Source organism: Pelobates fuscus, chromosome 4, assembly GCF_036172605.1.
Source record: "Pelobates fuscus isolate aPelFus1 chromosome 4, aPelFus1.pri, whole genome shotgun sequence".
NCBI classification, from domain to species: Eukaryota; Metazoa; Chordata; class Amphibia; order Anura; family Pelobatidae; genus Pelobates; species Pelobates fuscus.
The window spans coordinates 357,720,213-357,735,803 of record NC_086320.1 but is presented as its reverse complement, the minus strand read 5'-3'; the positions used below and the strand labels follow the sequence as shown (position 1 = coordinate 357,735,803).

The window sequence follows — 15,591 nt, the reverse complement described above, 5'->3', positions numbered from 1 at the left end:
TCGCAATTATTATTATTATTATTATTATTATTTTTTTTTTTTTTTTTTTAAGTACGGTAGTTCTCTTCAATGATGTCTCCTAATCCGTAAACAAAAGGTTGTTTTATGTGCTGTTTTTCCCCATGAGATTACTTCCTAAAGTAGGAAACAGGGACGGCTTTGCAAGCTTTATATTTTACATTCCTTGCATATATAGCCAGACATTCAGGTATTTACTATACTGTTATTTACTACTTTGCAAATTAATTCTGAATGGTAAAAATATCGGATCTGGGAAAATTCTCTAAGTCCGATATGATCATAACTATTCTTGCCTCAGTTTTGCAATTCGGAATTATTTTGCAAATATTGGACAATTAATGAAAAACGTTGTTAGCTGCATACTGACACACACACACACACACACACACACACAGACACACTCACACACTCACAATCCATCCATCCACACTGTCCTGAGAGTATAAACAGTGTATGTTCTGTTAAGCTGGCTGATCTGCCTACTTTTCCGCGACAGCACAAACAATGTATCATGTTCTATTAGCTCAACTGCGCGTTTCCCCGTGAATAATTCACGTGCTACTGATTTGCGTTGCTTCCGGTTTAAGATCTCTTTCTTATTACATTTGCTGGGGGTCATTATCAACCAGCTACCTATATTTGAAACTTTCTTTAGGACTAACCCGTGCCTATTGTATAGATTAGTGATGCGCTCCACCAAGCTTCATCCATTCCCTTCCCATGGATAAAGACATCAAACTTAAAACGTTTTATGAGAGGTGGGGAGGCAGTAATGCTAAATATGCAGAATTACTGCAGCATAATCAATTTGTGGGAATCTCTTGATTAATAAGTGGTGGAGTTTGCCAAAGGTAATAACACTACCTCTTATCCCGATGTTTTAAAACAAAATAAGTATTTATCTGTGAATTGTAGTCCAGTAACAGGTGATGTCTAGCTAACGCCAAACTTTAGAACACACTTCAGACACTTCTGGTAATTTGTTCCTTATAGATCTATTTCTTTGGCTAAATCATGGTGTGTTTACATTCACATATTTTGCTCAGGGCATTTTCTTAAAGGATTAATAGTGCTGAGAAAACTTGATAGCAGCCGTAAGTCCTTATCTGTTGACAATAATATAGTACCTGCTACAAACACATTAATTATTATAGTCCTAGGGCTTTATATGCTTTTTTTTGTCAATAGTTAATTAAGTTCCCTCTAAGGTTGAGCACAAAAGTACTGTACTAGTATGAACGATTAGATGGAAACTTTTCCAGACAATTTAAAATCAGTTTGTCCTTATTTACACTTCCCTACATCCGCAGCACACATTTTAATTGTATCTGTTTAATTGAGGTTTTACTTTAGGATTAACCTATTTGAGCACTCGGAGGGTGTGTAGAATACTTATATAGGGAATTAAAGGGGCATTATTTTGAACCCTCCTAATACTGCAGGCAGAATTCGGTTAAACTCAACATGACGGCAAATAAGCACATTGTATTGTTTTTGTTCTGGAGGTTATAGAATAACCAATTCACTAACCACTGGACAAAGTTATTATTTTTGCTAGTTTTTTTAAATTTTTTCTTATTTTTTTATTTTTTGGGCCAGAACTCCGTAGTGTCAGCTTTGCAGTAGGTGGAATTCTTGCACTGTTAATAAACTCTGCAGGATTTAAAAGCTTTTGCTTTCAATTTAACTTGTGTTTAAAGCTCCACTAGCTAAAATTGATTTCCCAGTGATGTTTCAAACGGAAGAACTATTATAAAATTGGCATGATGTAGTATTCCTTCCCAATTATTTTACACACCCCATTGGGGAAGCCAATGTTTCTGTATAGCTTTAGATGGGCGAGTGAATATATGTTGTGTGAGCATATATATAACTAGGATGATATTCAAAACTACAATTTGTTTAGCAGACATTACAATATATATATTTTTTATTTTATTTTAATATGTCCAAATTTTAAGTTACTATTTTGTAGATGTAGGGGGCAAATACCTGATCTCTACTATCTACCTTGAAACAAGTCAATGTAGGGACAGCATAGTACGTCTCACTGTAAACTTACATTGACTACAATTACTGCGCCCTTTTTCTCTATAGCACAAAATAAATAAAATGAGTACGTTTTAATGCCCAGCACTGTAAATATTCTGGGTTCCTTCCACACCCATTTAGATAGACCTTGGGGTGTCTGTCAGCTTTTTGATGTATGTATTGCTTTCATGCTCACTTGTCCATTCACTTGTGACATGTTAGAAAGTCTAGATGACTAATTGCAAATTTGTTTTTTTCATACACAAATCAATGATCATGATTTCTCCTATGGCTATTAAATATTGATTTGTAATATTATTACAAATCTTTGTATTTTTTTTATTTACTTTTTTTGTACACATGAGTTAACTTGTTTAGTCTGCTGCAGTTCTTTAGAGTGTCTAGACTTTAGTGTAATTGGTTGGCGGCACAAAGAGAATTTTCACATTTTCGTCTATGATGGCTGAACGTGCTTTCTAGATGTTCCGGCAAACCTGAGCAATACTTCTGCCTAAACGGCTTAATACAAAACTGGCAGTGGATCGGAACCCATAGCAAACCGGTAATCTGACAGCCCTTAAAGGTACAGAAAACACCGCTCTGATTCGTACTCTTGCCATGAGGCCCTGGGGCCTACTGAGGCTGAGGACCCATCGGCTATGGTAGGTGGCCGAGGTCTTACAACCCAAAGCGATTCTCTTGCTATTGACATAAGGCACAGACCACCTTTAAGGCCTGGAGGCGCAGCTGCAGGTAGTTTGGAGCTGTAGTCGAGACGTGCAACGAGACGTGCAGCTGAACCACAATAATTTTGGGAAAGTGAAGGGAAACAATGTTCCTAGTGGGAAGATGGACTTTTGAATGTGGCCTGTTTACAGCATTGGATGATCAAGATGAGCGGCATCTCGACACACTGTAATTTATACCAGCCTCCAATGCAGATATGTTACACTTGTCGTCTTCTGTTCTTATCCGTCTCTTGTTATTCCTAAGTCATGCTCATTTCTTATACCCATGGTATAACCGTTAATCACCTTGTCAGTTAGTGCATCTTAACTCCTGTAAAAAAAAATTAAAAAAAAATTACTTCTTTACTGACCTGTTTGTCTCGATTAGAAGTCTCACAACATAAGCTTGTTTGTTATTATTTACATCGAAAATAATAAATAAATAAATGAATTGGAAGAATTCTCAACTACCATCATCTTTGTCAGGCATCGGCAACTTTTGGCACTCCAGATGTTTTGGAATACATCTCACATGATGCTTTGCCAGCTTTGTGGGTGTAAGAGTATTATGGGGGATGTAGTCCGCAACATCTGGGGTGCAGAAGGCTGCCTATCCCTGATCTATGTTATCCGGTGACCTATTTTGGCCACAAATGTGAAATTTTACTTTGATTTCCCAATAACTCACACTTTTCTGAATAACCCTGTCATGCAATGTCAGTGTGTAGTGGAGCACATGCATGTAGTTTTTAAACCTCTTGCGGCAAGTTTGACTGTAGAGTGTATATGATGGCTCTTTTCTGTGTGTACATGTAAATGACGATTCTAAAATGTCATATTATGATTGATGGTGTCACTAATGTGACAGTTCTATAATAAGGGGTACGAGTAATTTTGTATTGTTAAAGGAACACTATAGTCACCAAAACAACTTTACCTTGAAGCAGTTTTGTTGTATAGAACATGCTCATGCAGTCTCACTGCTCAATTCTCTGCCATTTGGGGGTTAAATCACATTGTTTATACAGCCCTAGTCACACCTACCTGCATGCGACTTGCACAGCCTTCCTAAACACTTTCTGCAAAACCTTAGATATTTTAGGTTCCTTTATTACACAGTCTGTATAATCTACAATTTCTTATCTTCAGTTTTGTTAATAGCCTTAAAAACTCTGCAGGAGTCTCCTGTGCATGATTAAAGTATAGTTTACAGAGCAGAGGATTAAAAACTTCTAAAGCAAGTTAAGGTCTGATTGAAAACAAAACCTTTTTTTCATGCAGCCTGTGATCACAGGTATGGGAGGTGTGGCTAGGGCTGCATTGAGCAGTAAGACTGCAGGGGCATTATCTATACACGAACACTGCTTTATTAAACTAAAGTCCCTATAGTGTCTATACCTATAGTATCCCTTTAGATGGAAGATGTATGAGCTAATCTGTAAGAGTTCCATGGTGTGACTGGGTATATCTGTTTGATATGTGACTGTTCTGTAGTGTTTGTGACAATTCTGTGGTCCCTGTGAGCACCCTTTGTTTATTGCTCTCTACCTGTCGTGTTTGCAAAGCACAGTTCTAGACGTATGATTGTCATAGTAAGGAAGTTTTTGAATCTCTTAACGTAGAGATAACATAGTAAATCTGATTTCTGTCTGGTGAACGGAGTTTGCCTGAAGCGGAATGAACTGATTTGGTTTCCCTTACTCAGATTTGCTTCAAGCTGATCATCTTATCTGCTGTAAAGAACGCGTGAGCTGCCAAATCCTGCCGTAGGGGATTTCAGTTCCTGACTAAGGAGTGGAGAGAGGTGACCATATAAACACTGTGTGAATTTGCAGGAAACTGTTAAGGCAGATCATAAATATGAGCATGAGCCTAAAAGTGAAAAGCAGACGCACAATGTGTTCTGTTATCGGGGAACTGTTGTGAATTATCTGATGATTTTAACTGTCCTTCGTATTAAACTGACAGAAAGCAGACTTCGCTGTGCCTCTACTAGAGGAAAATAACCCCAAAATGAACTGCTTCAACTGTTCTTAACCATGCACGTTGAAGCCATTGGCCACTCGATCACTGGGACCTCTTCATGAGGCCTTGGCCAATTTTGGTCTCATCCTAGCCCTGCTGAATCAATTTTGGGCAAGTGTTGGAAAGCCACTTTATTGTCATAATATATCATTGAATGTCTAGCTAGAGGGTTAAGGCACAGGTTGCTGAGTTTGTGATCTTTGCTTTGTCTTGGTTATGGTCAATCTATATTAGAATCGTCCACCACATTTTAAGGATGTCACTTTAGGAAATGTGTTTGAAGGAGAATTCTACTGCAGGTTTAATGTATTTTATTCCTGTTTAATTCCTTCAAATTCTTCCTATCTTAGATGTGCATGGTAAAGAGATAATTATAGATATTTATGTTTTATTTATTTGTTGCCTTTGTAATAAAGTGTGTTTCACAGTATCCCTTTAGTACATCCAGGAATAGGTTAGCAACGTCAGGTTGTTTGTTTAAATTCATATAACCATTGGTAGCTTGAAGACCCTGTTTAACCTTTAAAATGCATTTCTCAGCCAGTGTTTAAGAGAGATGGAGATGATGGGATTGTGTATTAGACTCTTAGAACTCGTAGAGCCCTCGTTCATCAGTCTTCAAATAGCCCTACTTCACGCAGCGAGCCGGTTACCAGGGGTGCAGCAGTAAGCTCACAGATAGACGCAGATTCCTTTCAGACTCGGCCAGGAAATGCCTTCCCAGCATTACAGACATCTTTTTCTTTTTCCTCTCAATCCTTAATAATTTAATATCTTGTGTCTGTGAGCCAAATGTACAGTGCCTTGTGTATCCTATCAGTGATTGATGCTGATAGGGAAGGAACCCCAAGTCTGTTTGGGAACCATGCTGTCTTTTTTTCCATGCATAATTCTGCGTAGTCGCAGGAATAATGAAAGACATCAATTCTTAATTATTTTGTGCTGTTAAAAGCAAACATATTGCATCATAAAGTGTGCTTTACTTTCTCATTTTTCTGTAATAGCGTTCATTTTAATTGCCATGATTAAGTATTTTTGTAGTCGCTTAGGGATTTTGTGTCTTCCAATTAAAATCGAGCATGCTGGCACCCTGCATTTAAGGCCAGCAGGCTTCCTGGTAAGACATGGTTTGCCCCCCCCAAGAACAGTGTCATGTCCCTGGATATAAAATAAAGCTCTGTGACCTTTTATGGGGTTTATATACTGTGGTTGTTGAATTAGATCTTCTCAAAATAGTGGCTCATATTTATAAAGCTCTCGGGATATGGTTGCTACATGAGAATGGCCAAAATGCTGTGCCCAATACACCCGAGGCTTTATGGATGTGTGTGATATAAAGTATTCAGCTATAAATGAATGGGTCTGAAAAGTGTTCATAGCCGAACAGAAGTAACATTTTTGGTGCCATGGCTGAGTGGGTCATGGACATTGATTTTCTTAAAGACCTTTTACATGGGGAGACCTATTCTGGATCTGTGTTACTAGCTGCAGATGACTTCTAATTTGTTTTCTCAAAAACAAATACTACTTAGTATTTCTTTTTAATATATAATTTGTGACTAGTATTGTCAATCTGATCCTGATTATCGATTGTTGTTAGAATTGGTTGCATGGATTTTAGAATGCAATTTTGTTCCCTAGTATGTATTGTTACCCATGTCTTGTTCCGCTGAAGCAGACGCATTTATCACGCCTGGCCACTAGATCCTGTTTTTAGTGCCAGTGTTCTTAAACCAGCTGAGTTTTTTTTTTTTTTTAATTGCTTCTATCCCTGTTACAATTCAATAATCTGCACCTCAATTAGAGGCATTGACATGAAGAGTTCGATCTCTCTAAACTGGGCGGTCTGCAGAGTGCTGTGTATATCCAGGAAATTAGTATGTAAGAAAAGAGCAATTCATTATTTTATTATCTGCGGAATGCCGATATAATGTGGCAGCGTTTGTCCAGTTGTTGGTTACATCGTTCATTGATTATGTTGTATTGTGATATTGTACTTTTTGGGGGTTAGTCTGCTCTTTCAGTAAAGTCTGAAAAGCTCTCTGCTAATAAAAATTCAATTTCTGTGAAAATTTTTGTGCAGCTGGAATTGGAAAATTGTTTATATGAAAGTGATTATCTTCAGTAACTTCCTTGTCGGCAAGCACAAACTTTCTGAAATTGGTACAAAAGAAGTTTAAATTGTTTAAAAAAAAATTTGGTTGGGGGGTGGGGGATGGAACTGAAGTCAAAACTTTTAACAATGCTAATTTCCTAGAACAACCGTTCATTTTGCTGTAAAGTAATTAAACGTGTCACCTTTCTGTTTCAGGATGAAGACGATACAGAAGAAAATAGTCGGTTGGAGCCTGTTGGTCATGCAGATACATCCTTGGAACGAACATCAAGTTTCTCCTTAGAGTAAGTTCTTCACGTGAATATCACCGTAAACAAATACTTTCTGTAGATCCCACAGTTTTGATATCACCCTGAAATAATGGGTTGTAGACTAATGGAGTATTTTTATGTGGAAAGGAAGACATTAAGGAAATATTTTGATTTAGTCTATCATTGTTATTCACTAACATGAGAAGTAAAAGTGAATGTAAAGTAAATTAAAAAATTAAAGTCCAAAGTAACGGAATTGGAACTTAGCAGACTTTGAGAATGTCTTCAGTTCAACTATTTTGATGTTAAATGTGAAATTCTCTTTGAATTCTCACTTTGGTGAATAACCCTATCAGTCTCATGCTTGCGTATTGAGAGGGGGTTGAAAAAGGGATACGTTCATGGAGACCAGTGTTTAGATCTAAAGTTTAAATGTCTTTCCTACGGTGATACCGGCACTTGATGACTATTTTCTGCTATGAAACCAATGATGATTGCTTACAGCCTGCCTAGTTTGCTAAGATTGGTCTTAAAGCTCAAATATGTGTAACTTTATCGCATCAGAATGCGATATGGGGGGGGGTCACTCTATTTATTAACACATGTTTTTGCTTTCGTACATTTTATTTTAAGCTTGAGTTACAGTTGGCATTCACTGTGAATGCTTCATTTATAGGTAGAATAGATTGGCCCATTGCAAGCTGTGTCACAAGGTCTTTCTCAGACACACCAACCTCCTGCATATTTGATACCATGGAAGCAGCTCGCCAAGCATTCCGAGGCCAATATATTAATCATCAAATGGTTTTTCAGCGTGTTTAGTACATATGTCACAAAAACTATGAGCAGATGTTTACCTCCCTGTATTTGTTTTTCCTTGCCTGATATTGTCGCCCTCTTTTTATGCCATCAGACTCATTTTAAGGTATGTTTAACAGTTCAGTCATCAGTCTGACTTTGTTCTTCCCCTCGGAATTCCCTTTGCTGTGTGTGTGTGTTTACTTGCTAAGTATTCCTGTGTTCTTGTGAGGCCATTAATGTGATGCATTGCAGTTCCTCCATTGCTCATGTTAATGGATGGGCCCTTCTCATTTTCTACCCTTCGTCTTTGCATTCCAGTGACATGGTGAAGCTCGTTGAAGTATCCAATGATGGGGGACCCCTGGGAATACATGTAGTGCCTTACAGCTCCCGTGGTGGCAGGTAATGTTTCTAATTAATTTTTTGTTGTGTTTTTGGTTGGTGAGGGGGGGGAGGGGGGGGGTCTTAACACTTTTTAGAAGAATTTTTCCTTTTCCTTCACATACACGCTCTGTGTATTCTGACCCAGTCACTGGTTGTAAACATCATGAAAGCAATATACATTTATTATGTATTTGTCCTGCAGAGAAGTAGTAGTTTGTCTTACTCTCCTGTCATCCTCATCCCATATATTGATGCAGGGGTGCTACCATGTTCAATTCATTGTACATCTACAGACAGATTCCTACTGAATAGATTTGCTGTTGATCTGTGCATTCACCAGTGTCCTGCGTGTCAATTCTGTAAGTTCATTGTATCGAACATACTGCTGTATTCTCACAAGCAGTATTTCCGATTTAATTCTAGTGGTCATAGAGGAAGGAGAGAAGCAAATGTAGGGAAACAATCCTTTTATTACCTCCTGTTTTCACTAACCTATATAGTCCGTTATCCACCTTGCCTCTTTTAGTGAAAAATAATGGTAATCCTGATGAGTTCAATCAAACTTCACACAAAGGTTACATTTCATAATTTACGTTGAGCCAGTGCTTTAATAAACATGTTTAGTGGATGAAATACCCTTTCTAAGATGTTTTAAGTACCTTTATTCCACTCACCCCAGGCTATATTTTGGCGCTTCCAAGCTTTTCTCAAGTAGAAAGCATTGCTCTGGTTGTGTGGGGGAAAAAGGGGCATTGAAGGGACACTCCACTGCTCAAGAACAAAAAAAAACCCACTATCTAATAGATATATCCCCAATAAAAATTTAATTATGTGTTTTTATTCTCATTGCAGTTATATCTTAAAAAATAAAAATAAAAAAAGCTTACAAACCCTGGACAAATCTTGCCTGAAGCCTTTGCAATCCCTCCCCTTCTTACCCCAACCAGACTTTCTGTGGCTGTCCAATCACAGACTCCCCAATGCAGCTCAATGTGAAGTCTTTGCAAGGCAGGTGCTGCATCTTGAGTTTAGCTCCACTGAGATAACCAGAAAGTAACAGGACCCGGTTGTCTGATTGACAGCCCGGTGGGTGTAACAAGGTTAATTTATAGAAGAGCAAATTTTTATTGAAATCTGACATTTTTGTAAAATAAATAAAGAAAACACACTCTTTATACTTAAAGCATTTCAGCAATATTTAGGGGTCTGTAGTATCTATTTAAACCTGTTTCATCTGTATATTATTGATTGGATATGGTACTTCGGGCCATTTTGGCACCAGGTGAGTGCTATTTGTGACATCTGCCATTTACTACTGTGTGTATATATATATATATATATATGCCCTTTCTTAGAACATTCATTAAACATTTTCCAGGCAGTGATGATCTTTGCAGTGGCCCTTTTACTCTCCAACGTACCATTTTCATTGTTGCTGAAACACTGCTTTCCTTTTGAACTATTTGTGTATGCAATGCATAGATCACACCAAAACTACTCACATGTCAACCGTAAAATAAAGGGGAGCTATCAGGCACAATCTGGATTACATATATCTTCATGTTGAATAACTGTACGCTTGCTTTTGTTGCCATTTATATTGAAGAAGAAGATAAATGCCCATATTAAGTTAAATTACGCTCATAAATTGCATTTTAAAGACATAACATTTCAGTGAACTTTTTTTGAACAGCAATTCTAGTTAAAGTTGATTAAAGGTAAATGACATTTATATTAAATGCTGTTATCGCGTTCCTTTTAAACTGATAAATAGCTTTCTTATTTCATCAAAGTCCTTCTGTGGATAATAAATCAAGGGCTTTGTCTGATTTTCATAGTCAAGTAACACCATCTCACTCAAGATTCAAAGCTTGTTTGTTTTACCTTATTCAATGATCACTATTATTAACAAAATCCCCCACTAAAACAAATATATATATATATATATATATATATATATATATATATTTATATTTATAAAATAGATTTTTTTCACCCCTCCTGGGTAGTATGTTTATTCCTCATTCTTGGGTCCTCTACCAGAGGCCTGGGAGTTTGAGGGTTCTGCGCAGTATCTTAGCTGTTCCTACAACTGCACTCTTCTGGACAGTGATCTCAGATGTCCCACCTGGAATCTGTTGAAGCCACTCCCCCCAACAGCCCCAAGTGGTCCTTTCACAAGTTCTTCTTTCAGTCCTTGGTATTTGTCCACCTTCTCATGTTCCTTCTTCCTGATGTTATAGTCCCTGGGTATTGCCACATCCACCACGACTGCAGTCTTTCGTAAATACACTGCCAAACACGAATACACACACCAGTAAAGCCATAAGACTTGCTTTTACCACGCTTTCTTACGCCGCCCGGGCATCTGCTGCCTGCTTTCTTATGCCGCCTGGTCGTCTGCTGCCTGCTTTCTTACGCCGCCCGGGCGTCTGCTGCCTGCTTTCTTACGCCGCCCGGGCGTCTGCTGCCTGCTTTCTTACGCCGCCCGGGCGTCTGCTGCCTGCTTTCTTACGCCGCCCGGGCGTCTGCTGCCTGCTTTCTTACGCCGCCCGGGCGTCTGCTGCCTGCTTTCTTACGCCGCCCGGGCGTCTGCTGCCTGCTTTCTTACGCCGCCCGGGCGTCTGCTGCCTGCTTTCTTACGCCGCCCGGGCGTCTGCTGCCTGCTTTCTTACGCCGCCCGGGCGTCTGCTGCCTGCTTTCTTACGCCGCCCGGGCGTCTGCTGCCTGCTTTCTTACGCCGCCCGGGCGTCTGCTGCCTGCTTTCTTACGCCGCCCGGGCGTCTGCTGCCTGCTTTCTTACGCCGCCCGGGCGTCTGCTGCCTGCTTTCTTACGCCGCCCGGGCGTCTGCTGCCTGCTTTCTTACGCCGCCCGGGCGTCTGCTGCCTGCTTTCTTACGCCGCCCGGGCGTCTGCTGCCTGCTTTCTTACGCCGCCCGGGCGTCTGCTGCCTGCTTTCTTACGCCGCCCGGGCGTCTGCTGCCTGCTTTCTTACGCCGCCCGGCGTCTGCTGCCTGCTTTCTTACGCCGCCCGGTCGTCTGCTGCCTGCTTTCTTACGCCGCCCGGGCGTCTGCTGCCTGCTTTCTTACGCCGCCCGGGCGTCTGCTGCCTGCTTTCTTACGCCGCCCGGGCGTCTGCTGCCTGCTGCCGGCCATCTTCTCCCTCCCGGGCGTCTGCTGCTCAAAATATACCTCTGCGGTGATGAGGTGTCAAGTGAAAGTTTTGATTCTTATTATTGTATATTTTTGGCATTAGGGCATTTATTTAATAATTCAATATTATACAATGTGGAAACGAGGCAGTTTGATTTGGAAATGTAAATGCTTAGTTTTCTTGCGTTTTTCTATATATTTCTGCACACCTGATATTGACTTCAAAGATAAAATTGTCATCAATCTCTTTGCACACCAGGGCCATCACATCTTACAATATATAGGTGTAACATTGGGAAATTCATCAAAAGCATTCACACTGCAATCTGTGCCCCACTCCAGCAGTTGGCCGTTTCCAAAGTGATTTCGCCCCATGCGATAGACGATCGCATAGGAAATGGTTCTCAGCAGGGTATATGTTTTCAGTACAATCACCGCAGCAGAGGCTGGATGAATTTGAAAGGCATGATAGAAAGCCAAATTCCTTGGCTCAAGGCATGTACTTATCCCAGTATTGTTTTAGATAAATGTCTTCCAACCTCTAAATTGTGATTAGTGAGCATCCTAGGGAGGGAAAAAAATGTAATATGTTCTCCGTAAACACAAAATGCCACTTCTAAGCTCCCTTTGATTGTCTCTAATTTAGTAGAGGTCTGTCATGCTGTCTCTGCAGGGTTTTTGTTCATTAATTGAAAAGGTGGGGGGGTGGGGGTTTTGGACCTTTTATTTATTTATTTGAAAGATTTATCTCTCCTCATTCTTTAACTTTTTCATTTTGTTGACTCCCTGACATTGTTTATATGTTGTCTTGTTTGACCAGTGATTGTAAACTTGCTGCTCAGCTTGTGGCATCAGTTATCCAGTCAATATGTTTTACAGCTCTATATTTGCAAATGAGCCGGTGCATACCTTTTTAATGGTAACTCTGTCTTTCTCCTTGAAAGAACACGGCCCTAAAGTAATAGCTACAGGTTCGGGGCATTGAGCAATAAATTCATTACAATTCATTTAATCCGGATTTGTACCAATGCCACTGAAATGAATGTCCCTTGTCCTCTCACAAGGAATAGTTTAAACCATCATCAAAGCTCCAAGAAAGCTCCGGGCTTTTAGAATTTGTGATCGCATTTTTAATCAGACAAAATAAGCCACAATTGCATCAAAGTATATTGCAATCAGGCAAGGAGCATCCAGCCCCGGAGCTGCGTCGCAATTGTGTTCTGCGTTGACCGTGTACATTAATATAATGTCAAATGAGCCTGCTTGTACTTTATCTGAAAGACCAGAGAATCTGGTAAAAAAAAAAAAAAAAAAAAAGAAAATCAGTTCTGTTATGATACAAAGTCTAGTTCAATGTGTGACCCTCCTCAACTTTGTAAGTCCACCTCCTGCTGGTTATCTCTTGTACTTTTTGTATCACATTAAAATTCATTTTACTTTGATCTGCCAAGTCTCACAAGCCGGTACTTTTTAAATTTAGGCTGCAAAAGGAACTATGGTATGTTACGGGGAAAATGTAATCATCTCTGAGAAGCATTGAGGTGTAGATCTTGCTTTCGCAGACATGAACTTCTCTGGCTGTGCACCACAATCAAGGTTTATAGGGTTATTAACTAAAGTGTGAATTTCTATTAATTCAGGGTTTAAACTTTTAGGCCGCAGTACTTGAACTAAACATAACTGGATTCTTGCGATTTGGTTATTTTTTTCCTGGCATTTGAAATTCCCTTTGGTATAACTTTGAATTTGAGACAGTTAACTTTTTTAGTGCATAACCTGACAGTCTGTGTTGATGTATGCATATACAGAGTAGCTGGGCAGAATAAAGGTACAAATGTACGAGCACACACGATTTATTGCCTTGCTCTTTGTCACATGCCAAATATCTGTCAATATCACATCTTATATAGCGTTTGTCTGAATTTGGAGATTGCTTTATTTCTTACGCTCTCTGTGTCTCCCCTGTGGATTAATTTTTTTTTATGTTCTTTCTATTAACTTTGGATTGATTTTTTTTTTTCCTTCTTTTTGATATCCAATGGATTACAAGAGAAAGCTCTTCTGACTGTGTGGATTTGCTCTACTTACTAGGACTTAGACAAGGCGGTGAACCCTTTATGTGGTATAAAGAAGGAATCATTGCAGCACAAGTTGGAAGTAGATCCAATAAGCTTTTATTTCTCCATTTAATAACATAATGCATTCCAGCGGTTGGGGAGGCGCATGCAGGCTTACGCTCTGTCTGGGCCCTATTGCTCACAGCTGACGTACCATGAAAAGTGCTGTGCGTGGTGATTTATTTTCATCAAATCTGGGATAATAGCCCTGGTGTTGGCATTCTGCTCTCTTCTCGCGCTAAGCCAGCTCTCCCATATTGATCATGCAATGCCGCATTTATCAGAGCATTACTGAAGGCACCTGCATTAGATTAGCAGCTCCCAGTTTGTAATAAACTAAAGCAGAACCACTTATTCGTGCATGGAGTGCAGCTAAATCACTTGGCAGTGTGTTAAAAAAACCTACATACACATGTATTGTGGAAATACCGCCTGTGTAGCGTTTAGCTGCCTTAGTTAGGGAAAAGCTTTGCTGATGTTAAATTTTAAAGAGATCCTCGCCCCCCTCCTCACCCACCCAAAAAAAGCTCACCGCGTGTTTGGGAAAAAAAAAATTATGCGTTTTTTTTTTTTTGCATATTTTTTCATTTCTCAGTTTAGGCAGTTATCCCTCTAGTTAGATGCTGGTTGAATGTGCGCTGTAAGTGAAGTGCTGCAAATGCCATGGATTATGGGAAGTGTTATTTTATTAGCTGTGCTGTGTGTATTCTAAAACAATCCAGAAATGCTTTATCCTCCCAATACCTTTTACAAGTGCACCATGATATTTTATATAGCAATATCTTTCTGATATTTCTTACCAGCCCAGTGGAGTGAATTTCAATTGGCGCGTTTCCTTACCTGCTGACTATGCAGATTGATGCATATTGTTAATTTGTGTGGGATAGTTTCTTTTCAATTAATGATTCTTCTGTGTTCTGTCATTTCGATTGCCAGTAAGACTGATAATCATCTCATTACTATTGTGTGTAATATATATATATATATAATACATACATACATACATACATACATACACACACACATACATACATACATACATACATACATACATACATACATACACACATACATACACACATACATACACACATACATACATACATACACACACACATACACACTGGGTTTCCCGCGAAAATAAGCTTGGATGCTCCCAATATAGGCCCTACGCCGAAAATAAGTCCTAGTCGTTCGTTAATTTATGTTTGGGGAAGTTTCTCCGAACATAGATTTGCAGTATTCTATTAGTGAGCAAGCTAATCTATACATTTGCAGGATTCCATGCCCTAGTGATCTGTTTTATGTTCGTGGGAATTCCCCGAACATAGATCTGCTTTCTAGCACACGTTTTCCCCCAAAAGAAAGACCTCCCCCCGAAAATAAACCCTAGTGCGTTTTTCGGGGGGGAAAAATTATATAAGACCCGGTCTGAGTAGGGGAAATTGCGTTTTATAGGACAAACTCCTTCCACAAATTCAGGCCTTTGGATATATATTGATTATATATTATGATTATGTATTGTGTAAAATGATAAATGGTTCCAGTAGGATAAAATATATACAGTATCTCACAAAAGTGAGTAAACATTTTTGTAAATATTTTATTATATCTTTTCATGTGACAACACTGAAGATATGCCACTCTGCTACAATGTAAAGTAGTAAGTGCATAGCCTGTATAACAGTGTAAATTTGCTGTCCCCTCAAAATAACTCAACCAGCCATTAATGTCTAAACCGTTAGATACAAAAGTGAGTACACCCCTAAGTGGAAATGTCTAAATTGGGCCCAAAGTGTCAATAATTTGTGTGGCCACCATTACTTTCCAGCACTGCCTTAACCCTCATGGGCATGGAGTTCACCAGAGCTTCACAGGTTGACACTGAAGTCCTCTTCCACTCCTCCATGATGACATCATGGACCTGGTGGATGTTAGAGACCTTACGCTCCCCCACTTTCCAT

The 15,591-nt window shown here is 39.4% G+C and overlaps 1 protein-coding gene across 8 annotated transcripts in view; it reads left to right on the top strand.

Moving 5' to 3' along the window:
• Window positions 1-15,591, top strand: part of PARD3 (par-3 family cell polarity regulator) — a 470,841-nt gene that overhangs the window by 190,346 nt on the left and 264,904 nt on the right. For all 8 annotated transcript variants that reach the window (XM_063452628.1, XM_063452633.1, XM_063452636.1 and 5 more), the window contains 2 exons: window positions 7,117-7,205; window positions 8,292-8,375. In XM_063452628.1, coding sequence (XP_063308698.1) covers window positions 7,117-7,205; window positions 8,292-8,375 — 173 coding nt within the window. The remainder of the gene's footprint in view (window positions 1-7,116; window positions 7,206-8,291; window positions 8,376-15,591) is intronic.